At 35.4% G+C, this 26,904-nt stretch overlaps 3 protein-coding genes across 3 annotated transcripts; 2 read left to right on the top strand and 1 right to left on the bottom strand.

Moving 5' to 3' along the window:
* The first annotated feature begins 8,939 nt into the window (after positions 1 to 8,939).
* LOC120075226 (pentatricopeptide repeat-containing protein At4g18520, chloroplastic-like) lies at positions 8,940 to 11,341 on the top strand. Its single transcript, XM_090312615.1, has 2 exons — positions 8,940 to 10,028; positions 10,116 to 11,341. Exons 1-2 carry the CDS (start codon positions 9,083 to 9,085, stop codon positions 10,952 to 10,954), a joined length of 1,785 nt encoding a protein of 594 aa, XP_090168741.1. The 5' UTR covers positions 8,940 to 9,082; the 3' UTR covers positions 10,955 to 11,341.
* A 2,728-nt stretch (positions 11,342 to 14,069) lies between these two features.
* On the top strand, positions 14,070 to 20,698 carry LOC120075979 (electron carrier/ protein disulfide oxidoreductase). Its single transcript, XM_039029743.2, has 7 exons — positions 14,070 to 14,473; positions 14,879 to 16,291; positions 18,250 to 18,305; positions 18,383 to 18,616; positions 18,706 to 18,997; positions 19,391 to 19,587; positions 20,259 to 20,698. The coding sequence occupies exons 2-7, from the start codon at positions 14,963 to 14,965 to the stop codon at positions 20,410 to 20,412; spliced, it is 2,262 nt and encodes a 753-aa protein (XP_038885671.2). The 5' UTR covers positions 14,070 to 14,473; positions 14,879 to 14,962; the 3' UTR covers positions 20,413 to 20,698.
* Positions 20,699 to 22,570: 1,872 nt separating this feature from the next.
* On the bottom strand, positions 22,571 to 26,633 carry LOC120076615 (S-adenosyl-L-methionine-dependent methyltransferases superfamily protein). Its single transcript, XM_039030495.2, has 3 exons — positions 26,329 to 26,633; positions 23,966 to 25,080; positions 22,571 to 22,989 (listed from the first exon to the last, which is right to left on the bottom strand). Exons 2-3 carry the CDS (start codon positions 25,057 to 25,059, stop codon positions 22,902 to 22,904), a joined length of 1,182 nt encoding a protein of 393 aa, XP_038886423.2. The 5' UTR covers positions 25,060 to 25,080; positions 26,329 to 26,633; the 3' UTR covers positions 22,571 to 22,901.
* Positions 26,634 to 26,904: the final 271 nt, after the last annotated feature.

The following is a 26,904-nucleotide window of genomic DNA, read 5'->3' as shown; positions in this document are numbered from 1 at the left end:
CATTTACGCCACTTAAGGATTTGGGGATGTTCGACCCACGTGCTTGTGGCTAACCCTAAAAAGTTGGAACCACATTCGAAAGTTTTCCTCTTTGTAGGCTACCCCAAGGAAATGAGGGGTGGATACTTCTATGATCCGAGTGAGAATAAGATGTTTGTGTCGATAAATGCTATCTTCTTGGAAGAAGACCACATAAGGGATCATAAACCATGAAGCAAGCTTGTTTTACATGAGATTTCTAGTGAGACTACTGAAAGTTGAACAAGAGTTGTCGAACAGACTGATAGATTGATAGGGCTCCAACTATATGGCAATATCAAAACAAAAAGAATAAAAGAGAAAAGGGGAAATCGGTGGTTAAATCGGTTAAGAGTTATTGTCAAGGTTGTTGGGAGAAGTTGAGGTTTAAAAAAAAGGAAGGAAACAGAAGGAGGAGGGGGGGATTTTCTAAATATTCAGGAGTGAGGAAGAGAAGCTCTCGAGAGTGAGAGTTCAGAAGATGTTGTTGTGGAAAAGCCATCGTAGTGTGTCGTTTATCGTCTACTTCTACTAGGCGATCGTGTAGCAGAACTAAGTAGTCATGTAGCGAACCTCAGTGATCGTGTAGCATTTGGTAGACGATCGTATAACAACTGGTAGGGGATTGTATAGTAACTGGGTAAGTGATCGTGTAATAGTTTGTAGGCGATCGTGTAGAAGTTAGGAAATCACAGAGGATTTAATGAGTGATCGTTTTGTAAGACTGGGCGATCATGTAGAAATTGTAAATGATTGTTTAATGTTTTTGTAAACGATCGAGTGATAATTGTAAGCAACCGTTTGGTTTTGTTGACTCATTTTGTTTAATAAAGAAGTTGTTCATAGTTTAACCGCTTTTCAGGAGATTAAACCCATCTATTACATTAATAAAGAATTTCAAGAATCAGTTTCCTAACAATTTGGTATCCGAGCAAACACCTGGGCAAGCATTGTTCAGAAACATTTTGAAGAAAAACTGGAATTACTAGAACGAGAGATCTCAGGGTTCAAAGTCGAAATACAGAAATTTTCGACCACAAAGGAGAACTTGGCGTTGTTGGCGAAAAACGTAGAGAATTTTGGATTGCAAGCAGAGAAGCATCAACAGATGCTCTTCTCTCATGTTACGGAACTGGCCAAGGGAAAGGAAAAAGTGACGGAAGAGGTAGAAATATCGAATACCCATAATGTGTGCAAAGCAAATAGTTCAGGGAAAGCCACCGGAGAAGATGCGATTTGCTACCGAAGCAAATTCAAAAAAGTCGAAATGACGATATTTAGCAAAAGCGATCCAGATGCGTGGTTTTAGAGAAGACTGCTATTTTCAAATTCATAAGTTGACGAAAACAAAGAAGATGACAGTGGCAATTGTGAGTTTCAACGGTGCAGCATTAGATTGGTACCGGTCGAAGGAGGGGAGAGAACTGTTCAAGGACTGGGAGGACTTGAAGAAAAGGATGCTTGTGTAATACCGATCTTTAAGAGAGGGATCGATCTGTGGAAGATTCCTGGCTATTAAATAAGAAACAACGACAGAAGCATATCGAAATTTGTTCAATAAGTTAGTGGCACCGTTGCTATATCTACCGAACGAGGTTCTTGAAAAGACATTCATGAATGGTTTGGCACCATGGATAAAGACGGAAGTTGAATGCTGGGAACCCACTGGGTTAACGCAAATGATGTTATTGGTACAACGTGTTAAAGATAGAGAAAATGCATGAGCCAAAGTCGAACGAGCGCAGATATATGGGGGTAAGTTCCACAATTCGAACGCTTCAAGATCCAATACTAACAATGTGAATAAATCAGTAAGCGGGAATTATTCGAAAGAAGGGGAGAAGACCAGAGAGTCGTTTTCGATGAGGACCATTACATTGCAAGGAACATCAAGTAATGATAATCGAAGAGAAATCCCGGCGAGAAGATTAACAGATGCTGAATTTTAGTCGAAGAGAGAAAATGGGCTCTGTTTTTGGTGCGACGAAAAATACACTGTTGGACATCGGTGCAAAGGGCGAGAGTCGAGAGAATTGAGCTTGTTGGTGGTGCAGGCGTCTGGAGAGGAGCGGGAGTTGCATGAGGAAGACGAAGCAAGAGAAACGATGTTAGAATTGCGTATGCTGACGCTAAGTAAGAAAATTTCATCTATTACTGAACTGACCGTGAACTCAGTTATGGGGTTGACGAACCCACAAACAATGAAGATTGGAGGGAATATCAAAGGAGAATCGGTAGTGGTATTGATAGACTGTGGATCGACACATAATTTCATATCAAAGAGTTTGGCAAATCATCAGCAGTTGAACATCACAACCACGACCAGTTATGGAATAGTTTTGGGATCAGGACCTACTCTGCGAGGCAAGGGAACCAAAATGTGGAAATGAGGTTGGGAGATTGGAGAATGTGTGACAGTTTCATTCCCCTGGAGTTGAAAGGTGTTGACGTGATTTTGGGGATGCAATGGTTACATTCTTTGGGGAAAACAGAGGTCAATTGGCAGAATCTGACAATATCATTTGTTCGTGAGGGACGAAAGATTACTCTGCAAGAGAATCTGAGTTGGACAAAGGCTAACGTTAGTCCAAAATGTGCGATGAGGATATGGGATGGGGCTCTGCGAGTACTTCAAAAGCATTGGGGGATGACTCAAGAGAAAATGAAGAAGACTAGCAAAGAGGTAGCTGAACAAACAGAGCTTTACCTTAAGAACAAGGTGAAAATGGTGGGCGGGGGTAATGATAGGGCTCCAATTATATAGCAATATCAAAACAAAGAGAATAAAAGAGAAAAGGGGAAATTGGTTAAGAGTTATTATCAAGGTTGTTGGAAGAAGTTGAGGTTTAAAAAGAAGGAAGGAAACAGAAGGGGGGGATTTTCTGAATATTCAGGAGTGAGGAAGAAGAGCTCTCGAGAGTGGGAATTTGGAAGACGCTGTCATGGAGAAGCCATCGCAGTGTGCCGCTTATCATATACTTCTATTAGGCGATCGTGTAGCAGAACTAAGTGGTCGTGTAGCGGAGCTCAGTGATCGTGTAGCATTTGGTAGACGATCGTATAGCAACTGGTGGCCGATCGTATAGTAACTGGGTAAGTGATCGTGTAATAGTACGTAGGCGATCATGTAGGAGTTAGTGAGCGATCGCAGAGGATTTAGTAAGCAATCGTTTTATAATACTGGGTGATCGTGTAGAAATTGTAAACGATCGTTTAGTGTTCTGTAAGCGATTGGGTGATAATTGTAAGCGATCGTTTGGTCTTGTTGACTCATTTCGTTTAATAAAGAAGTTGTTCATAGTTTAACTACTTTTCGGGAGATTAAACCCATTTGTTACGTTAATAGAGAATTTCAAGAATCAGTTTCCTAACATAGATCAATAAGAGTTTTTTATGTCGGTTCATCTAGTTAACCATCTCAAGAGTTGAGACTGCCTCGACATAGTGGGACAATTGCGAACCACCGAAATGCTACATGGGTTTGACTGAAGCCCAAAAAATCATGTCTGATGATGGAGTTGAGGATCTATTTTCTTATAGGCAAGCAATGGAGATGTTGACAAAGATGAGTGGATTAAAGCCATGAATCAGAAAATGGAGTCTATGTACTTCAATTCTGTTTGGAAACTTGTGGATCAGCCTGATTGGGTAAAACCTATAGGGTGTAAGTGGATCTACAAGAGAAAACGAGGTGTAGATAGAAAGGTGCAGACCTTTAAGGCTAGACTCGTGGAAAAGGGTTATACCCAGATCGAGGGAGTGGACTATGAGGAAACCTTCTCACCTGTTGTCATGTTGAAGTCTATCAGGATTCTTCTGTCCATAGCCACATTTTATGATTATGAAATGTGAAAAATGGACGTCAAGACTGCCTTTCTGAATGGTAATCTTGAGAAGACCATCTACATGGCTCAACCAGAGGGGGTCATTGTTCCAGATCAAGAGCAAAGGGATTGCAAGCTTAATAGGTCCATTTATGGGCTAAAACAAGCATCTAGATCGTGGAACATTAGATTTAATAATGCAATCAAATTGTTTGGCTTTGATCAAAATGTTGATGAGTCTTGTGTTTACAAGAAAATCATCAACAACTCAGTAGCTTTCCTGGTGTTGTATGTGGATGATATCCTGCTCATTGGGAGTGATATAGGTTTTCTAACTGATATTAAGAAGGGGCTAGTCACCCAATTCCAAATGAAAGATTTGGGAGAGGCACAGTATGTTCTAGGCATCCAGATCATTCAGGATTGTAATAACAAGATGTTGGCCTTGTCTCAGGCATCGTACATTGACAAGATGTTGATCAGGTACTCGATGCAGAATTCCAAGAGGGGTTTATTACCCTTCAGGCATGGAATTGTTTTTTCTAAGGATCAGTGTTCTAAGACACCTCAAGAGGTTGAGGAAATGAGACGGATTCCCTATGCTTTGGCTGTTGGAAGCCTTATGTATGCAATGTTATGTACTAGACCTGATATTTGCTATGCAATAGGGATTGTTAGTTGATATCAGTCCAATCCAGGATTAGATCACTGGACGACGGTCAAAATGATTCTTGAGTATCTTAAAAGAACGAGAGACTATATGCCCGTATATGGAGATAAGGATTTGATCCTTACAGGATACACAGACTCTAACTCTCAAACTGATAGAGATTCTCAAAAATCGATATAAGGGTCAGTGTTCACTTTGAGGGAGGGGCTATAGTTTGGCGAAGCATCAAGCAAGGATGCATTGCAGACTCCACTATGGAAGTCGAATACGTAGCCGCTTGTGAAGTTACTAAAGAGGTTGTTTAGCTTAGGAAGTTCCTTAGAGATTTAGAAGTTGTTCCAAATATGTCTTTTTCGATCACTCTCTATTGTGATAACAGTGGGGCTGTGGCAAATTCTAAGGAACCTCGGAGTCACCAAAGAGGCAAGCATATTGAACGGAAGTATCATTTGATCAAGGGATTGTGCATCATGGTGATATGATAGTCACGAAGATCGTGTCAGAGCACAACGTTGCTGATCCGTTTACAAAGGCTCTCACGGCTAAAGTGTTCGAGGGTCATTTAGAGAGTTTGGGTCTACGAGACATGCGGCACCTTGTCTAGGGCAAGTGGGAGATGATACTGGGGTATAGAGTATTCCCTAGTTTATTATATATTGTACTGCTTTTATGTTGTACATTAGTCTCCCGAGGTATTAGGACAAGTGGGAGATTGTTCGGATTAGTGTCCTAATTCTCCGGGTGGTATTGTAGTTTTTAAACTTTTTGTACACATTGTTATTAATAAAATAAATGTTATTTTATTTTCATTTATTCATGTCCAATAAACTAAGATCCGTGGTTATTTTATGTAACTTAAGCATGTATGTGAGACATACAGGCGGATCATGCCTTAAGTAATAACCTAAATGGTCTGTAGTATAAGGATAAATGAGGGATACCTTATCCTGGTGACACTACGGATACGACCCGCTTTGTAGATATTTACAAGTGTTGTAAGGTGCTACAAATGATTTGGTCCTGACCATTCATGTGGAGACATGCGAGCAAGGGTGTCCTATATAAAGAGTTTGTATAAGACCGAACCACGAGATGATTAGTCTCTTTATATAACGTCGTTGATTATTGAGAATTACATTTCACTAAAATGACCATAATTGACATGACCTTAATCCTGAGTGAGTTGGGAACTTCTGTCTATGAGGGACGGTCCTTTTATTAGTATGGGTGAGAGTGGCCAGATTGCCAACTCAACAAGCCTATCTTTTTGGGGATTCGTATGATTGGGGAGCTGGGAACTCAGCTACACAAGACGTAATTTACTCCTTCCCCAAAGTAGGGGTAAGTAGATAAATTATTCCCTTAAGGGCTAATTCCAGGTCTTGAACATAATGGCCACACCCTCTTTTTGGAAGAGAGAACTCAGTCATAGTAGGACTATGACTTATTGTTCATTAGAGGAATCAGTGGTACTTAAGGAGTTAGATGAAACTACAGGGGCAAAACGATAAATTGGTCCAGCTGTACTTACAAGCGATTTGTGAAGGGTTATCGCACTGTTGATTGGTTATATGGATACAGAAATATATCTGTAGTGAGAAGAGTGCAGCTGTCAGTCTTTAATGGAGTGACTAACAGTTAATGGATGGTGGATCTCATGACTAAAGAGTTTAGTCAGTTATTCACGTACCGTTGCTATAGGTCCATGAGGTCCCCTTGGTAGCTCAATGGGTTCAAGTTGAGAATCAGATTTTTGGGTTACTTTGAAGTGTTCAAATTAACAAGAGGAAATTCAATTATATGTGATATAATTGGTGTGATGTATTAGATACATTAAATGGAGGAATTAATATAAATATGATTTATATTAAGTACCATAAAATAGCAAAAAGAACTATGGTTTATGTGTTTCATATGATAAAATATTAAAACTATAGGTTACAAATATAATATGATAAGTTGGTTATCATATTAATTTATAATAAATTAATTATATGATAATTAATTTTTTTTCTCTAACAACCGTTTTGAGTGGGAGGTTATTGGAAGTTTTATGGTAACCGTGAGATAAAGGGAAAATTTTTTTCCAAAATTAGAAGTTGAATTCATCTGAAAATTTTCACGAAAAAAGAATATCAAGTAAAAAGAGTTTTTTTACTAAGCGATAGCCGTTGAGAGCATACACAATCATTTAAGAGTTGACTATACAAAGTTACTCGTTGATCGTTGCTACACGATCGAGTAACAAAGTTTATGCGATAGGCTTTCGTTTACTAAACGATCGAGTACATCGTCTATGCGATAGATGATGTTCTTGTCGCCCATTTACTCGATCGTATACCTCCTGTCTTCCTCAATCCAAGATCATATAGAGCCCACAACTTCTAGATTCTCACACCGAGAATACCAAGGTAACACTTGTGGTGGTGTTCTAACTCCGTTCATGAATCGAGTTGGACTCGATTGGGTTCGAGTAACATGAAGTTGTTCGTGTTGTTGGCATGTGTTGTTCATTGCGTTCGAGTGCTACTTTGGGCGCATTAGAAACTAATCGAGGGATATTTGAAGAATAGTTCTTCAAAGGTATGCATACTCTATCTCTTGAATCTTCTTATAGCATGCTGTAATTTCTGTTTATGCATAATCTGTATGTTTCCGGTTAGACTGTGATTGTTGTGTTCATTCTGAATGGGATTTGGAACGATCCACTTCTGCTGCTCATAGAGATCTCTATCTTTTATTTCCTTCATGAGATAGATAGAGACAGAACTCTATAAATTTCTATCTCAGATAGACAGAGATAGCACTTTATCACTGTCTATCTCATATTTGTCTATATCAATTCAAAGTTATGAATAGATCTACTCAACTAAACAAATATAGAGTGCAAACCATATAGAAAATATATAAACAGATATTAGTGTTCAATGTCTATCATTGTCTATCTGAGATAGACAAAGATAGAGTTCTATCTCTGTCTATCTGAGATCACTACCTATCTGAGATAAACAGAGATAGTATTCTATCTCTGTCTATCTGAGATAGATAGTGATAGAGTCCTATCACTGTCTATCTAAGATAGATAGAGATAGTGCTCTATCACTGTCTATCTCAATTCAAAGTTATGAATAGATCTATTCAACTAAACAAATATAGAGTGCAAACTATATAGAAACTATAGAAACAAATATTAGTGTTCAATGTCTATTATTGTCTATCTAAGATAGGCAGAGATAAAGTTCTATCCCTGTCTATCTTCATTCACTGTCTATCGAAAATAGACAGGATAGATTCTATCTTTATCTATCTCAGATAGACAGTGATAGAAGATAAACGTTTATCTTAGATAGGCAGTGATAGAATTCTATCATTATCTATCTCAGATAGACAGAGATAGCGCTCTATCACTGTCTATCTCAATTCAAAGTTATGAATAGATCCACTATAACTAAACAAATATAGAGTGCAAGCCATATAGAAACTATAGAAATAGATATTAGTGTTCAATGTCTAACATTGTCTATTTGATATAGACAGAGATAGTATTCTATCTCTGTCTATGTATAATCTATCTCAGATAGATTGTGATAGAAGATAGACATAGATAGAACTCTATATCTGTCTATCTTAATTCAAGTTTATTTATAATAGATTGATTGATGTTAAAATTTTTACTAAAGTTCCTAAGATAGATAGTTTACATAATGCACAACAAGTATGTATTAATGTTAAAGCTCTATTGATAGTTTACCTTCTTCTTCTCTTCAGATTTGTTTACTTTTGCTCTGATTATTGATGATTCAGCTTTCATTATTATTTTCTTTGTCTTTGTTTCCATCAACTTTGACTATTTTTTGCACCATCTAGTTAAACAAAATTAGGTTCAATAATGTTTAATGAGTATGATTAAATAGAAGAATTAATGAAAAGAAAAGAGAATGATTATTACTTGAAGGATATGATGATAGATTGTAACCTTGAAAAATTGAAAGCAACAACAAAGAAGAAGATAAAGATGAAGCAATGTGGATATCGGTAGAAGCCGATAGAGATCTTTTGCCGTTGAGATAGAAAGCGGTAGGAGAAAAAAATAAGGAATGGAGGTAGAAAAGCGGTAAGATAAAGGGCGATAGACAGAGATCTTTTGTCGTTGCAAGAAGACGTGGAAGACGGACGTGGATATTGGGCGGATTTGGATAGTCCGATTTAATCGTTATTGGGTCGCGATTTTTTGTGTGAGCAGAGATAGTTTCGATATTTCACTCTTTAGATTGAGCTTTCTTCCACCGATTTTGATTTCTTTTTAAATTCTGCTATCTTCTGTAAATAATTTGGGCATTTTTATTAAATTTGGAAAGACCCCTAAAAAGTGATGGGGCAAAAAATGTAAATAAAGTATTCATTTTTTAAATATCCGATGACAGTTACCAATTTTGCCCCCTGAGCCCGACGAGGGAAGCCTAATCCAACTGACCAACGGCTCTGCTTCAAATTATCCTGTGAAATTAAGGCATACTAATTTTCAACCCGAATTGTGGACGTGGCGGGAAGTTCAAACCAGTTTCCGGCTATGCTCTCGCCGGCGTTCATCTCAACGGCCACCATTTCTCACCCACCGCCTTGTTTCTCTGTTCAACCACCGCCGACATTACTAACCGCACGGCGGACCTGTTCCAAATGGAACTTCACTAGTATCGACCATTGTAAAAGCTCCACAAATTTCCGGTTAAATTTTGTCAAAGACCTATCCAGAGCTTCGCCGGTCGCCTGCATAGCAGAAACATTTACTACTCAAGAATACGCCAATGTCGAATCTTGCAGCAGTCAGTCGGTGAGTGGATGTTTAAGTCCCTATTTGATTGCCGTTTGGCTTCGTTCTAGTCGTAGCGCCAAGGAATTAAGGGCAATACATGCTTTCATTTTGCGGCATATTACAAGTTTTGAGATCTATGTTGGAAATAATTTGGTTAGTTCTTACTTGAGATTCGGAATGTTGGTTGATGCTAGAAAGGCGTTCGATGAAATGCCAGTGAGGAATGTTGTGACCTGGACGACTATTATAAATGGATATATTCATTTAGATTTTACTGAGGAAGCTTTAGGGTTGTTCAGTGATTCGGTCAAGAACGGGGTGCAAGCGAATGGGAAGATGTTTGTTTGCATCTTGAACTTATGTGCTAAGAGATTGGATTTTGAGCTGGGGAGGCAAATTCATGGCGTCATTGTGAAAGGTAATTGGGGGAATTTGATTATTGACAGTGCCATTGTTTACTTTTATGCACAATGTAAAGATATTTCCAGTGCTTTTGTTGCATTTGAACATATGCCAAAGCGGGATGTTGTTTGTTGGACTTCCATGATTACTTCTTGTTCCCAACAAGGGCTTGGACGAGAAGCAATTTCATTGTTTTCAAATATGCTAAATGATGGATTTCTACCAAATGAGTTTTCTGTATGCAGTGTTCTCAAGGCTTGTGGAGAAGAGAGGGAGTTGAAGATTGGGAGACAATTACATGGTTTGATAATTAAGAAAATAATCAAGAATGATGTTTTTGTTGGGACTTCATTGGTTGATATGTATGCTAAGTGCGGGAATTTGGCAGATTCTAGAGAAGTATTCAATGGGATGAGGAATAGAAACACGGTAACATGGACATCAATCATAGCTGGTTATGCACGAGAGGGGCGCGGTGAGGAGGCCGTCAACCTCTTTAGGTTGATGAAGAGGCAAAGGATTCCTGCCAATAACTTAACCATTGTAAGTATTCTCCGTGCTTGTGGCTCGATTGGGGCGTCATTGACTGGGAGGGAAGTTCATGCCCAGATAGTAAAAAGTTCATTTCAAACTAATATACACATAGGAAGCACTCTAGTTTGGTTCTACTGTAAATGTAGGAATCGACTCAAGGCCTCCATGGTTCTTCAGCTGATGCCGCTTAGAGATGTGGTTTCTTGGACGGCTATCATTTCTGGATGTGCTCATCTTGGGCACGAGTCCGAGGCTCTCGAGTTTCTAAAAAACATGGTAGAGGAAGGAGTTGAACCAAATTCCTTTACCTATTCATCGGCTTTAAAAGCGTGTGCGAAGATGGAAGCCATCCTTCAAGGGAAATTGATCCACTCCTCTGCAAATAAAACATCTGCTTTGTCTAATGTTTTTGTGGGAAGTGCACTGATTTACATGTATGCAAAATGTGGATATGTAACCGAAGCTTCTCAAGTTTTCGACAGCATGCCGGTGAGGAATTTGGTTTCTTGGAAGGCCATGATTTTGTGTTATGCTAGGAACGGTCTCTGCCGAGAGGCGTTAAAGCTCATGTATCGAATGCAGGCTGAAGGTATCGAAGTGGATGACTACATTCTTGGAACAGTTTATGGAGCTTGTGGAGATGTGAAGTGTGATGTGGATTCATCACTTGAATACAGGTTGCAAACTTATTGATCTCCCAGTTTGAATGGTTATCTAGATTTGATATTCAACGACGAAAATCGTGCTATATGGTTCTCGCCATCTCAAAGAGCCTTGCACTGGTGCATCCTGTTTTGAATGGAATGACAGTGATCTGAAGAACAACTTTCCTGCGCTCTTCTTTCACTCCAAAAATAAAAAATTTTGCAGAGGGGAGAAAAAGGTATATAAACTCCTCCCACCTGTCTGAGATGTTTTATCACCTCTCTGCAACACGTATTTTACAACCTAGGCCTAGTTAATTGTAAAAACATTCAATGTAATCTTTGTAAATCCATAGCTATTTAGCTGCATAGTTTTATGGACAACCCTACTTTAAATTTGCTTTTCATATAATAGAACACAGAGAATCTTCAAGAATGTCTTTTTTTTTTTCTTCTTCTTCTTTTTTTTTTTTTTTTTTTAATTCATAAATACAAAGATTCAAATTTTTAACCTTTTGATCAAGAATATATGTCTTAACGAGCTTAACATTGCTCAAGTTGACTTCTCCTAATTGGACTTGGAAAAGAAAACAATGGTTTTTTGTGATAGATTTTTAATTTTTTTTTCCTATTATTTGATCCCTATTTTATTATCTTTACGAAACATGGTTCTTTTTTTTTTTTTATCTATTATTCGATCCCTATTTTATTATCTTTACGAAACATGGTTCTTTTTTTTTCTGACACATCCATCAAGGGTGTTCAAAAAATCCGATGACCCAAAAAAACCCGATAAACCCAATCTAACTCATACGGTTTAGATTGGATTGGATTCAAATGAATGAAAATTTTATGAATTGGGTTGGTTCATGAATTATCTAAAATAACCCGAACCAAACTGAATTTAATATTAATTTTAAAATGTATATTTTGTTTTCATTTATGGTACAATTATTTTTATTTTATTTTATTTCATGATTTTTTCTGTTAATTTATTCTCAACAACTCTTAAAAATAATTTTTTAACTCTATGGAAAGAAAATTTTGATAACATAAATTAAAAAATTGAGTTATTGATCTTAATTTATTATATGAAAATAATTAGATAAAATTTTCACACATTAACATTTTACTACATTTAGAATAAAAAATTAAATAAATGATCCGGCTAATTCGAACCAGCCCAAACCAAATGTTTATGGTTGAATTGGATTAGATTCATTATTTAATAAGTGTCATTTAGGTTGAAGCGTCCTAAAGAATTAGGTTTGACCTAAAATGAGTTTCAACTCAACAAGTATCTCCTAACATCCACAAATAAAAGGGCTCGTGGCGATGCTTTTAAAATTGAATTAAGAATAATTCATATAAAGAAAAAAAGATTGAATAAGGAAAAATGGACAACGGATACAATTAGGGAAAACTTCGATTTGAGAGATTGATTGCACTCGCAATTAGGTCAACACTCGAAATATGGCTCAAGTTAGGAACCATTTTTGTTTTCTTGTCTTTAACGAATTTAAATGTTTCTTTCTTTGAAAATCAAGCTCATGAATATTAAATTCCCCATTTTTATTTTATTTTATTTTATTTTTTTGTTTCTTCCTTTTGTGATTAGTATTCATATTTTAAAGTTAATTACGGAGGAGGATTTTTTTAATGCTAATTGTAACCTAACCTCTCAACTTCATTACAATATAACTAATGATATTTAGTTATATATCATCAACCAACGTAACAAATATTTCAAAAAAAATTAATAAAGCCTAATTAATATTTAAATTCTCATTTTATATCTTCTATTAATTCATAATACATCATTCGATAAAATAGTGCATCTTTTTTATGTTGACTCTAAAACTAAATGTCAAAACAAACACAACTCAACAATAAACTAAACGTTTCGACTATTTTCTTTGAGACGAATATAGTCTTTTAAACCTTCGGCTTCAACATAAAGAGTATATATGTCAACTAGTTATACCCATGTTGGCATATAATTTAAAATTTAGAAAAAAAAAAAACATTTTGTTTCCTAGATTTCGGGTCTAGTTTCCATTTAATCATTAAATTTCATAATGTTACACTTTTAGTCATTAATTTTAGAGTTTGATATCAAATTAATCTCTAAGTTTCAAAATGTTATAATTTTATCTTTGAAATCTGAGTTTTGTTTCCATTTGGTCCCCAAATTTCAAAATTTACACTTTAACCTTGATCTTTCACTAAATACTCACTTTAAATCATTTTAAAAGAATTATAAAATTAAGTTTCAATAAATTTTCATCACTATTAAAATTAATTTAAAATTTTCAATTCATAATTATTTTAAATTATGTTATAAATACCAACATGCTAAAGATTGAAGTGAGTACCTAGTGAAACATCGAAGTTAAAAATGTAAATCTTGAAATATACCGATTAAATTGAAACAAAACACCAATCTCAAAAGTAGAGATAAAAAAAATTGTTACACTTGAAAACTTGTGAACTAAATTGAAACCAAATTCAAAATGTAAAAACTGAAAGTGTAACTTTTCGAAAATTAGAACACCAAATAAAAACTAAATTCAAAATTTAGGGACCAAAAACTTGATCTTCCTTTAAAATTGTAAACATTAAAATATGTGTACAGATGAAGTATGTAACTTTTTTTTTAGTAACAAAGTATGTTACTTTTTTCTTTTTTAATAACAACTACGGAATGATAGATCGAACATCAACTACTAAAGAAGATTTTTTTTTTTTTTAGTAATAACAATAAAATTGGAGGTTAAACCTTCAACCTCTAATAAAAATGTCATACAAATTACTTTTGAGTTAAGCTCACTTTGATATGTACGTAATTAAGTTGAAATATAGATTACATTGTATATAGTGGAAAATTCTTATAAATAAAAAAGAGAATTAAAAAATATTTATAGTTCATAGTAAAAAAAGTTCAAAAAATGTGGTGTAATTTTGAAACTTTTTACTATAAAGTATAAATATTTTTAAATATTTTTTTTATATTTAAAAAGGGACTTGTAGAGTTGTATTTTAGTAAGGTCAACGCATTAAAAAAAAAAAAAGTTGGAAAAGGCTTGGCGGGCAAGTTCAAAAAAGAAAACCCGTTTACTGTCAGATTTTCTTTTTTAATTATTATTATTATCTATTTTCAGCCCACGGACTTCCCGCTTCTCACCCATTCTTTATTATTATTATTATTTTCTCTTATTTCTTTCCTTTTTTTTTTTTTTTTCGTTTTTTCATTTCTTTCTTGCGAACTCCTTCCGGCGGTTTCTATTCAAATACAAAGGGTTGAATAAAAATGAATTAAGGAAATTTTCATCACAATTAATTCCTACCCATAACCTTCAATCCCCTCTACATTTTTTTGATCCGTTTCTTCTTATTTCTACCATGTTTCTGCAGTTTCTTCTCAATTCAAACGCCTTTAGATCCTTCAACCCTGTTCATCACTCCGTTTTCGTCAAGAAAGATCTGTTGCTGAATTCTCGATTCTGGTTTCGTTTTTCTCACCCCAGACGGTATTACAGTGTTCTGAATTCTCACCCTCATCAATCGTGTATGTACTTTCTTCTTCTTTCTCTTTTCTTTCCATTCATGCTTCTTTGATGATTTGAAAATCAACGATGATTTTTTTTTTTTTTTTAATTTGTATCATGTTTGAATTCGGAGGTGGAATATTTCTGGAAATGGAAGTGAACGAGTTTGATATTTAGTTATGTGTGTGAGTGATGATGCTAGTGAGAGGATTTCACTTTGACTAACCCTCGTTTTTATGCAAGGCGTTGAGGATGCTGTTGTTTATCATGTTGAGAAGTTTTGTTTCTGTACTCTTCTTGGAGTTTAAATTTATAGGGATGCTCTTTGTTGGACTTGCAAAGATTTCTTTCCCCGAAGATATGATTGGATAACTTCTATATTTTATTTTGCATCAACTCTTTCCATTGTGTCAACCGTTTCGCAGGCTCTTGAATGCTAGATTTGAAAGGTGCTGAGGGAGTAAGGAGACACTTGCTGTACTAGAGACGACTGTTACTTTAAGGAAGAGATGGCGACTTCACCGGCTGCTGGAAGGGATGAGGAACATAGCCTTTCTAAACAGAATGATGGAGGAGAGCCTACAGTGGAGATTGAACAGTCCTTGTCAGTTAATGAGGATAGCGCCACTCAAGCAAAGGATAAAGGGCTTGATGAAGTAGCAAAGGATAAGAACGTTGATTCAAAATGTGAGGCTCAAGAGGAAATAGTGGAGAGGGAGACCGTCCAAAGTGAAGTGTATCACGAGGTGGAAACCAAAGTGGATTCCCAGTCTAAATCTGAAGGTGAAAAGTTGGATCAGATTAACAGAAATGACGATTCTAATGAAAATCTAGATGAGGGTAAGAATGCAGAATCTGAAACGTCGTCAGATGATTCAGATAATGATGGCGTCGACTCAAAGGCTCAAACTGGGACAAACCAACCAACTGGAGAAGTTATTGGCGAGGAGAAATCTCCAGAGCCAGTCTTTGATGGGACTGAGATTCCTGGGATTGAAGGTAGTGGGAGTTTGTCAAACCGTTCCATGGATAGTGATTCAGAGAGTCAAGGTGTTGTTGACAGGGCTTTGGCACTAAAAAACTTTGTTAAAGAAAAGGGTGTTGTTGCAGTGTCTAATGTTTTACGGCGTTTTTCGGGAAAAAAAGATGAAGAAAATCAGGATATTCCTAATGACGAGACTAAGGATGATTCCTGTTCCAATAAAGAAAATGAAGCCAAGGAAATCCCTGAAAAACCTTTGGAAAGATCTGCTTGGAATCCCCTCAACTATATTAAGATATCACGTGATGCTGATGCACAAATCAAAACTGAGCAGGTGGAGGATGGTGCTGGAGAACAAACCTTAGATGTTGTTCTAAAAGGCAGAATTGTTCTATACACACGGTTAGGTTGTCAAGAATGCAAAGAGGCTAGATTATTTTTGTTTTGGAAGAGACTTAGGTACGTTGAGATCAATATTGATGTTTATCCGGGTAGAAAGTTGGAGCTTGAGAAAATTGCGGGGTCTCCTGCCGTTCCAAGGGTATTTTTCAATACAGTCCTTATTGGAGGCGTAAACGAACTAAAAGAGTTGGATGAGTCTGGCAAGCTTGATGAGAAAATTGAGTATCTGAAAGCCGAAGCTCCAACCCTTGAAGCCCCTTTACCACCTCTTTCTGGTGAAGATGATGTCTCCAGTAGTGGGACTGTTGATGAATTGGCTATGATTGTTCGGAAAATGAAAGAATCTATTGTTGTTAAGGACCGGTACTGCAAAATGCGACGATTCACCAACTGTTTCCTTGGCTCAGAAGCTGTGGATTTCTTGTCAGAGGATCAATACTTGGAAAGAGAAGAGGTGAGTTGGACTCTTTTCCTTTGTCATACTTTCAGAAAGAAGAGACTTCTCATTCAAATAACAATTTCACTATTTATCTCTCTCGAGTGCACAATGCAGCTAGGCATCAGAGATGGTAGTTTGTCCTATTTTCTTAATCTTACGTTGAGTCTTTTAAAAAATTATTTTTATGAAGCTTAAAGGCTTCTCCAGATTCTTGGGTTTTGGCGTTCTTTTATTATGATTATTATTATTATTTAATGAATTATTGGAGTTTTCTATAATGCTTTGCAAAACCAAGAAACCTATACGGATTATTCAAAGAAAATTACTCTTTCTTGGTCTAAACAAATAATTGGGAGTTTATACTAAAATTGGATGCTGTTCTCTCCGTCCTCGAATAACTTCTAGGATATCATGGTACCCTGTGTCTACTCCAAACTTTGTAGTGTTTATGTTCATCAAGACCCTATTTTTACTTCAAAGGAATTGGAACTGGAACCTTTCAGTTTTCAATCTCATTATTAGTCTTTTCACTGTGTGACACACCATGTTAAATATATCTTCCTTTCCTCTGTAGGTACACTCTATTAAAGCAATTTAAATTGGTTTTTGTTCCAATATTACTAGATCAGATCAATGGTGGGACACACTATTAAAGCAATGTGTTCTGAAAAAACTTTTTGTACACTGTAGTAAGGAAGCTCTCCACATATTAGGAGGCATGTAGAGATTTTAGTTCCAGTTTACTTAAATTTGTGCTTGGTTCGTAATTCAGATTCTATTTTCTGTCTTCAGATTTATTGAATTTAGTGAATATGTGTTTGGCATACAATCCGAATTCTGTTTCTGAAAACCGTTTTCGGATTTTGTGATCCAAAGAGTGTAAATTCTAAAAGTAGCATTTTTATGTTTTCATTATATCTAAAATTTGAATTTTAAAATTTAAAATGCATAATTATATTAAATAATGTTAAAAACATTTAGAAATATAGTGTATGCCATGTTATAAACTAAATTCAATTTTTAAAAAATTAAAATATTTATTATGTAATATATTATAAATTAGGTTCAATTACAAATTTGGTCTCTATGGTTAGGATAAAGTTAAAATTTAGATTTTAGTTCCTATGATTTGATAGAACTTCATATATAGTCTCTGTGATTTGTTAAATCCTTTTAAATAATCTCTACCATAGGGACTATTTGTGAAGTTTTTATCAAATCATAGGGGTAAATTCAAATTAATTATAAGACCTAAACTTTAACTTCTTTCAAACCATAGGGACAAATTCAATTTATCCTATAAATTTTATATTATTACAAAATAATAATTTTACAATTTTTTTAGGGAAATTCTTATAAATTAAGAAAATCTAAAAAATATTTGCACTTTGTAGCAAAAAGTTTCAAAAATGTTTAATACTTTTTGGAACTTTTGTAAATATTTGCGAATATTTTTTTATATTTAAAAATGTCCCTTTTTTTAACATAAAACATGTTCATAAATGAATTAATAATAGTTTATTATCAATTAATAATGAGTTAGTGACTAGAACTAGTTTTCAACTATTTTAATTAGAATTCAATGTCTGAGATCTGCTACTAAATACATATCTGAAAACATGAAATACAACTATATTTTCATTTAATCCATTGTTTTCAAATTTCTATTTTCAGATTCTCTACCAAACAGATCCTAACTTTTTCGATTTATTGGTTTGTTGAGTAAAGAATGAACATACTGAGGATATTGTATGTTTTCTCAGTAGCTGTAGCTGTAGAAAATGGGGCTTTAAAATACTAACATTTTTGTAGACACGGCCGTTCCAGTTTTCTTTTCTACAAAAATATGTGTTAAGTAACTGCATAACTTTGCTCTTTATTTTGGTGTCACTTTAGATCTGCTCTCTAAATGATCCTATGTTATTATTATTATTTGAAAAAAAAAAACAACTTTTGTTTGGTGTAATGACCAGGCTATTGAATTTGGACGAAAGCTCGCAAGCAAACATTTTTTCCAACACGTTCTCGAGTAAGTTATTCCAGCTTCTCCTTTCAGTTTCCATGGCTGCCGCCCATTTCATTTGTCATTAACAACTCTGTTTTCAGGGAAAATCTGTTTGAAGATGGTAGCCACTTATACCGGTTCTTGGATGATGATCCCGTCGTGGCAACTCAATGTCACAACGTTGCAAGAGGTATAATTGAGGTGAAGCCAAAGCCGATAACAGATATTGCATCAAGGCTGAGATTTCTATCCTTCGCCATTCTGGAAGCCTATGTATCAGAGGATGGAAAGCATGTAGATTACAGAAGTATTCATGGGAGTGAGGAATTTGCTAGGTTAGTTCGTTGAATAACTTGTGAAAAAAGCACGTTCAAGTGTTTTGCAGCATATTCAATAATCTTGATTTGACGGCAATATTTGACAGGTATTTGAGAATTGTGGAAGAGCTCCAAAGAGTTGAAGTGCACAATTTGGCTCGGGAAGAGAAGCTCGCTTTCTTTATTAATCTCTACAATATGATGGCAATTCATGCAATATTGGTATGTGGACATCCTCTTGGAGCGCTGGAAAGAAGGAAACTGTTCGGAGACTTCAAATATGTTATTGGAGGGGCCACCTATTCACTTTCAGCTATTCAAAATGGAATTTTGAGGGCCAATCAGAGACCACCTTACAATCTCATGAAATCATTTGGTGCAAGAGATAAACGTTCTAAAGTGAGAAATCCCCTTTCTGATTTCTGGTACTAATTTTATGATCTAATGGAACAATATTACATGTCAATCTGGTAAAAAGATATTTGATTTATTGAATTGCTGATTATCCATGAAAGTCATTAGCTGTATGTGATGTTCGTTAGTCTTTTTTAATTAAGATTTTGAGATCACGCCCTTTATTGGTATACAAGTTTTAACTCAAGTACAGTCATCTGGTTCTTTTATGATGGTTGATCATTAGCTCAAAATGAATAATTCTTGCTTTCTTTCAGTTTCTCTTCCTGTTTATATTACAAGTGGCCAATTGCCGCTATGAGCTTTAGTCCCATATTCTTCTCTTCAGGAATTCAAGTTTTCGTAGTCTGACTAATTTTATTTTTCTTATTTTTATAGGTTTCTCTTCCGTATGTAGAGCCTTTAATTCATTTTGCACTAGTATGTGGTACCCGATCCGGGCCTGCCCTTCGATGCTATTCTCCAGGCAATGTAGATCATGAGTTGATGGAAGCAGCACGAAGTTTCTTAAGAGACGGAGGACTTATCATGGATTTGAATAACAATTCTGCATCAGTTAGTATGATTCTTAAATGGTAAGATGAAAACAGTTCCTCAGAAACCACCTGTTTTATTTCGAACATTTATCAGTATTTTAGTTTCAATCTGTTGCCTCATGAAATTTTCATTTAGAGTCCTACTTTATGCTAGACTTGCTCCCTTCCTAGTTACACTTACATTGACACGTTCATCATTTCATAGTTAAATTTTTGAAAATTTTAATTTGGTTAATTTCTCTTGGAAGAAGCACTCTCTTTGTTAGAAACTCTGGCAGTACGTAGATCGTTGGGCGTGGAACAGCATTGTCCTGATCTTATGTCCACTCTTTTGGATAGAAATTTCTATAAAAGAATAGTCTTGACATATCTTGGAGATGAAATGTCTTCCCATGCTAATATCATGGATGAATATATTTGGCCTTGTAGATCACTTCAACAAGAAATTAGACCATTTAGACAATGCCCTAGAAAACCTGACAGCATTTTAGACTAGATGGAAACTTTTGAAAGATGAATCAAAGCCCAGTTTTCTTGTGTATCCAGAGTTTAGGAACCAATCATAGGGGTGGAGGTCGAACATACTTAAAACAAACACAATATCAAAGACATTTTACAGTAATAGTACTTCTGTGATTGTTAGTTACTTTTTATTCTTCTTTCAGATATTGATCAGTCAACAATTTTATTTCACATTCATCATTGCACAGGTTTAGCACGGACTTCGGTAAGAACGAGCAAGAAGTCATGAAGCATGCTTCAAACTACTTGAAACCAGAAGATTCTCAAGCATTGCTTGAATTGCTTGCCAGTTCCCAATTGAAGGTAGTATATCAAACATATGATTGGGGTTTAAACTGTTAACATAGCTGGCTCCAAATATTAGTAAAAATGCTGCTTTAGTCAAACAAACAAACTTAAAGGTATGAATATTGGAAGTAAGTATTGCCTCAGATCCATTATAGCGAACCAAAAGGGCACATGAGACGGTGCAGGGAAAGGCAAAATAGTGCATTATTACCCTTTGGAGTTTCTTTTCTTAATTGTTTACTGTGTAGTTGTGCGTCCGAATGTAGTGTGTATATTCATATTATATTGAAAGAAGTATGATACAACCAATATACAAAAAGTAATGCCTGTTTCTTGATCACTCTCGATTTGTCTTGTTGGGGAAATTACTTAGCCGAAACCTTCATGGGAAGGAAGGCATTGAGACGGTATAAGTATATGACTAAAATTCATGGCTTGTTTGGAAAAACTAGTTTTAAATCAGTTCTATGTTAGAAATATTGAATGACTTGAAGTAATTTATGTACTATTTTGGTTTATATACTTTTTACTTTAGTTTATTTCGACTTGTATTTTAAAATGTTCATTTTGGTCTTTGTAGTTTTAAAAAGTAATCATTTAAATGGATGGACCAAAATTAAATAAAGAAGAATAGTACAACTACCAGACTATTACTTAAATTTATAGTATCTAAACCTACATGTTTCAAGTTGCTGTCTGAAAATTCAATATTTGGAAATATTAAATCTAATGATGGTTGGTTTACTTTTTGTTTTGTTCGATTTTATTTGGCGAATGATTTTGTCAGTTCTCTAAGTTTGGGGTTTTTTTTTTTTTTTAATAACAATAATACATTAAAAGTATTAATTTGGTCCAGTATCTCTGATCATTTATACTGTGGTTTTAGTTCTGAACTTTCAATAAAGCTGAAAGATTAGTTCAATGGTATTGATATGTGTTCCTACTCTGGAGGTCGGTTTTGAATTCTCTCATCCTCAGTACTAAAAAAAATAGTCTTACATTCAGCTGAGTTGGCACAGATGATAAAAGAATAAAACATTGCCAATGAGTTGAGTTGGAAGGGAAATGTCGGGTCGGGTTATTTTAATGGGTTGTGTTAGAGTTCTAAACCCAGGACAATCTCTCAAATCCCACGAAAAATAGTTGAAAGGGGAAGGTCTCAGTAATTTCACTCTTCGTCATCGGTGGAGAGGATGGAATTCTTCACAAATACAAACCAAATTGCAAGAGACTCCAGTAAACTACAATCTACAGAATGCTTGTTACATGGGGCCCAAATTATTGCTTTGAAGATGCACCGATTTTCTTTCTTTCTTTGGATCAAGTAACAAGCCTTTCGTACATTTTATGTTTAACACATATTTACTTACTTTGCAATTTCCTATCCTATTTAGCATTCTTTTATTATTTTTCTTTGCCAACTCAGGTGAATTTCAAACCGAGTTAATGACTACATTTGATTTAGATAACCTAGCTACATTTGCAACCATTGATTCAGACCATTTTTGAGCTTTTATTGGGCACATTGATTTAGATAACCAAGCTACATTTGCACCCACAAAGGGTTGCCTAATAAAAGTCAGAAAACTGTCTCGGCTATCCAAGGACATGTTAAAATAACTTGTCAGGTTCAAAATTTAAAAAAAAAAAAAAAAAAATGCTTCCAATAATTTAAAATCAATTTTATAGTATAAAAATAACATTTAAGGGGCTGTGGTGGAGTGGGCTATAAAAGTACTACTTTATAAAATCACAATTTTATAGCTCACTCCTCCAACAATATCTATCAATACTACTTCAAAACTCTTTTTGTTACCGTGTTTATTATTTCCTACTCATCCTCTCTCTCTTGTCACAATGTTTACTATTAAACCCAGACTAATAGTCTGCATCCAAAATACAGATTATTACAATTCAAGCTAAAAATAATCAACACCCCAAACACAAATTATTATAACCCACACTATAATACAGCTCAACTGCCCAAATACCTCATAAAAGTGTAAAATCAAGCACTAAATTGATATTGAATAAACAAAGGCATGTTTCGAAGTGATTTTAAACATAAAATAGTGATTTTAACTATTTTATAATCACTCTTAAACATACAAACTATACTATTAGTATAGTTGGTGTTTTCAAAATCCAGAAAATCTTGCACCAGAAACCTTGAGCCTAAAAGGAAATAACCGTCAATAACTTTCTCAAGAGATGAGTCGGTAAAAACAAGTTTTTATTAGAAAGAAGCCGAACCTTTTCAATTCAAACAATTTAGAACTGAACCAAAGGGCAATCCAGCACATTATTAATCATAATACAATTGTAAATCCTTACAGTGCGTGCATTTCCTGCAAGAGAGCCTGCAGATCTCCATCCCCAAACCATGACTGGACGACAAGAATGAAACCGAGATCGCAACAGTGATAAATATCAGGGACCCCCTTCAGCAAGGGGATTTATCTTGAAAGCCCGACTTTAGTTCGCACAGCAGGCAGACATGCTTGAATCATATCTTCGTAAAAGCAATGAACTCGTTTAAATACTCACACCGTCTTCTCAAGAACTATACACCAGTTTGATTTGTCATAAAAACGATCAACTACTACTGCATTGTCCATACCAGAAACCAACCTGCAAATGCACCCAAAATGAGAAAGCTGTAAAAAAAAACCAAATTATGCAGAGACGTATATCGAGGGGATAATGGAATCAAATAAAATTTTGTCTTGAAGTTCGATATACTGAGTTTCCTAATTCTACAGCCAAGGCATCTCAAGTCAAAAGATGGAATGATACCAAAATAGCAAATGACCCAGATTACCAGTTATAACCTCATCACATAGTAATGGAACTGGAACTAGTAACAAGGAAATGCTCTAGGAACAAATTAATATATGCCACTGATACCCCAAATTAGACATCTAAAGAAAATTAAGCTTAATTTTAGGCACCTTTGCTTAACTCCCCGTCCATATCCTTCTTTTTTTCTCCTTTTGGCCTCAAAACTGTATTCTCCTTTTCTTTTTTTGCTAAAAATTGGGGAGTTTAATTGTGATCTTTCTATTTGTCTTGCATATGGATGTCTTCTTATCTCCCCTCCTCCCTATCTGTGAACCTCTTTTCTAGGAAGGATTTTCTGTTTCGATTTTGAATGTACGGAAACAACAATCTGTACAGCCAAAGCTGGGAGAAGTACAATGTTCCTTTTCCATACATGTCTAAAATGGACGATGAGTAATCAACGTGACCAGCATCATCTCCCATGTGCAAAAACAAACTTTACAGATACTGGCGCATCTTGCGACTTTGTTACTTAGTACATTACGATTTATTTATTTATTTATTTATTTTTGCAGACATAAAAATAAACGTCTACATCATTCCCCTTCTGTTTAACTTTCATCCAGCTAATTTTTGAACAATAAAAATTTGGCTTATGTAATGTATTGAGTAGCAGAGGGAGGGAATAAGAGACACAGTTGAACACACTAGATCTAGAACAGCAAAGTCACATCTGAAATGAGATGTATTCAAGAGGTTCACTCATACCCAATCACCGAAAGAAGAGAGAAAAAAATCATACAATAGAGATGAGGGAGAGGAATACCTTTCAAGTTCGCCTTCACTGAAAACATGATAGTATCTGTTATACACAACAGCTGCTTTCTTATCATCCTTTTTGGCCAAACCACTAGCAAGGGCACTGGCAGACGTGCCACTGACTTCTGCACGATGATAAGGTAAGTGCCATGGGACAAAATACTCTTGCTGGGTCTTCAACAAGTTTTCATGGTTGCAATCAGCCAAATCATTTTCACATTGAGAGGGTAGAAGTTTTTCTTCTGGTATGCTTCCAGTAAAGTTTTCCTTGGAATCCCCCCTTAGACAAATACCTGAATTATTTTCATTCATTTCAGGAATGCTTTCAAGTGCCAACGACGTTGGACTGCGTACGCGCGGGCTACCAGGTCCAACCCACTCTTCAACATACTTCTCTGAAAGGGGCATCCATTTTGTCAATAAAGATTTGTCCTCTTGTTCAACAGCCCAGACCGTTATTAAAACCAGGCCACCTTTTTTTACAACACGTATTAATTCTTCAATTGCTTTCTTCCTCCTGTTCTCAGTACTTAGATGATGTAATACAGCTATAGAGATTGCTGCATCACCAAAACCAGTTCTGTAAGGAAGATTTACAGCGTCAGCCACCAAAACTTCATGCCCCCTTTCATTACAAATTTTAATAAGTTGGGCACTAATATCACATCCAATAAAAAAGCAGTTGGGATTATAACCCAAGTACTTTCCATTACCACAGCCAGCATCGAGGACGAGAGACCCTAGAGGTAAGGAGGATAAGAATGATGCAACTTTTGGCCACTTTGCAAATCGAGTGGAACTAAAATGGGGTGCAATGGCATCATAAACACGATGCACATACTTCTTTTCAATTTCCGGGGTGCATTGCACATTTGATGCTGAACATCCCTGATTTGCACAGGACAATTGTTGTGCATGTGCTTCATTCTCCAACGGATGAGGATCTGCATTAGAACCACCTTTGACTTTAATCTCTTTCATAGCACTAGAAAGTCTAAAATGATGGCCGCTGCCACTTACAACAGAGGGTAAACCAAAGATCTTGCTATTGTGACAGAAGCGTTTGATCACTCTTGATGCACGATCAAAATCTTGAGGCATAAAACTTCATTTAGGTGTGCTCTGCAAGAAACCAAGGCTCTATAAAGTCTAAATATATCACAGTTCTATCACCATCTAGAAAGACAATTAAATATACATATACACCAGCTTTTTTTCATAAGAACAAAAACATATAAAGAAACACAATTAGCTAGCTAGAACCCAAGGTTACAAAGAGTAGGCTGAAAAAGGACATCTCCCCAGCCAGAAAATGGGTGATTATAAGAAGCACCCGTGATATATATTTATTAAGATAATCGCTGCTGCAAGTTCAATCCAAGGTACTCCAACTAGAGGCTATGTATTATATAGAAATTAAAAGTTCCAAAAATCCCTGTGTTTCACTTCTGCAACATCTAGGGCTAGTGGATTTTGTTTCTTCATTAATAACAACAACAATCCTTTGTGCTTTTTTTTCTTTTTCCAAATTTCATTTTCCATTTAAAAAGGTGCTGAAACAAGTCATTACGTATCTTTTCATTTCCAAAACTAAAAGGACGAGGTAAAAGTTGCATTCAACTATCAACCACTTAGTTGAATTCAATTAAGTTGTTGCATGGGCTCAATTACTGCCATTCAAATTGCAACATTACACACTAGAGGCTTGAAACCTCAGTTATTTTCTCCATCAAGTCCTTTCAGTGACTTAATATGAGACAGTGCACCTTCCCTGCAACTCTTCTTTAGGATCTTTTACTCCAAAAAATTCTATGCTCTGACAGTACAAAACCATAGCCGGACATCAAGCCTTTTCAGTGACTTAATAGATTGTTTATTCATTCACTGTTAATACACGACAAGGATTTTGGGTCTTCTCAGTTCCTTCAATCTCACCAAATAGCTCCCTCTAAAATCAAAAATTTGATTCTTCAGATTATAGCGATGTCTTTATCCAGAAGGAAAGCCAAGCTCATTTAGACAGGTCTAGTCAACAACTATTTGTGGAAAATATGGACAGATAGAAATAGAAGACATCGGAGGATTGAGAAAAGGACAAGGCAATAATGAAGTGGGTTAGCATTAATGTAGCATCTTGGTCGTATTATCATAGCAAGAATCATCGCTTTCATTATTGAGTTTTCACAGATTTCCATGGGGGGAAACAAAACTCATTATCATAAAACAGGGTAAGAACCAAAAACATTCAAGCGATTGAAATGTAAGAAAAAAAACATAGAACACCAATCCGCAGGTGGTGAAAACATCGTGTAAATAATAGAATCTAAAGCATGATTTAAATAGATCTAGAAAACGAGAAAGAAAACTCACCAAACTCAGGTACGGCGTGGCTGCATGATTGAACTAGAAAAACAAATGGAAGGTTGAGATTGTGGAATCTAATTCGTGATTGGAAAATGAAAGAAGAAGAGAGGAAAGAAGAAGAGAAGATCAAGGCACAAATCTCGCAACGGCAGCCTTCAAGTGATTGCCTGGTTGGTCGTCTTCGTCGTCAAGTGAAGAGGAAGAGTGCCCTAGTTTCACTCTACATTGATTTTGCAGTGTTGTCAAAAACTAGTTAATTATTTGGTTAAATTATAAGTATAATTCCTTAAAACTTCTATAAAATTTTTAATAAATCTTTAAATTTCGGTTAAATGGCAAATTAATTCATAGGTTTATTTATTTATTATTATTATTATTTTAATTTAATCATGTGGTCCGATGAAAGTTAAAATTAGCATGGCTCAACTGACATAGAAATTGTATTATCAACCTCGAACTCACATCTAATATGTTTTAAAAAAATAGTCGGGTTTACAATTATAATTTAGTCTCTAACTAAATTCTAATCCTTTTCAAATTATAGAAACTAAGTTTATAACTCAATTTAAAATTTTTATTTTA

Source organism: Benincasa hispida, chromosome 4, assembly GCF_027475165.1.
Source record: "Benincasa hispida cultivar pf3 chromosome 4, pf3_genome.v1.1, whole genome shotgun sequence".
NCBI classification, from domain to species: domain Eukaryota; kingdom Viridiplantae; phylum Streptophyta; class Magnoliopsida; order Cucurbitales; family Cucurbitaceae; genus Benincasa; species Benincasa hispida.
This window is presented reverse-complemented; position numbering and strand designations above follow the sequence as displayed.

Coding starts and splice junctions, on each gene's coding strand:
- LOC120076615 (XM_039030495.2), bottom strand. CDS start 25,059: ATGCCTCAAGATTTTGATCGTGCATCAAGAGTGATCAAACGCTTCTGT. Junction 22,990..23,965: donor AGTGAAGGCGAACTTGAAAG/GTATTCCTCTCC, acceptor GTGCATTTGCAG/GTTGGTTTCTGGTATGGACA.
- LOC120075979 (XM_039029743.2), top strand. CDS start 14,963: ATGGCGACTTCACCGGCTGCTGGAAGGGATGAGGAACATAGCCTTTCT. Junction 16,292..18,249: donor AATACTTGGAAAGAGAAGAG/GTGAGTTGGACT, acceptor TGTAATGACCAG/GCTATTGAATTTGGACGAAA. Junction 18,306..18,382: donor TTTTTCCAACACGTTCTCGA/GTAAGTTATTCC, acceptor CTCTGTTTTCAG/GGAAAATCTGTTTGAAGATG.
- LOC120075226 (XM_090312615.1), top strand. CDS start 9,083: ATGCTCTCGCCGGCGTTCATCTCAACGGCCACCATTTCTCACCCACCG. Junction 10,029..10,115: donor GATTGGGAGACAATTACATG/GTTTGATAATTA, acceptor GGAATTTGGCAG/ATTCTAGAGAAGTATTCAAT.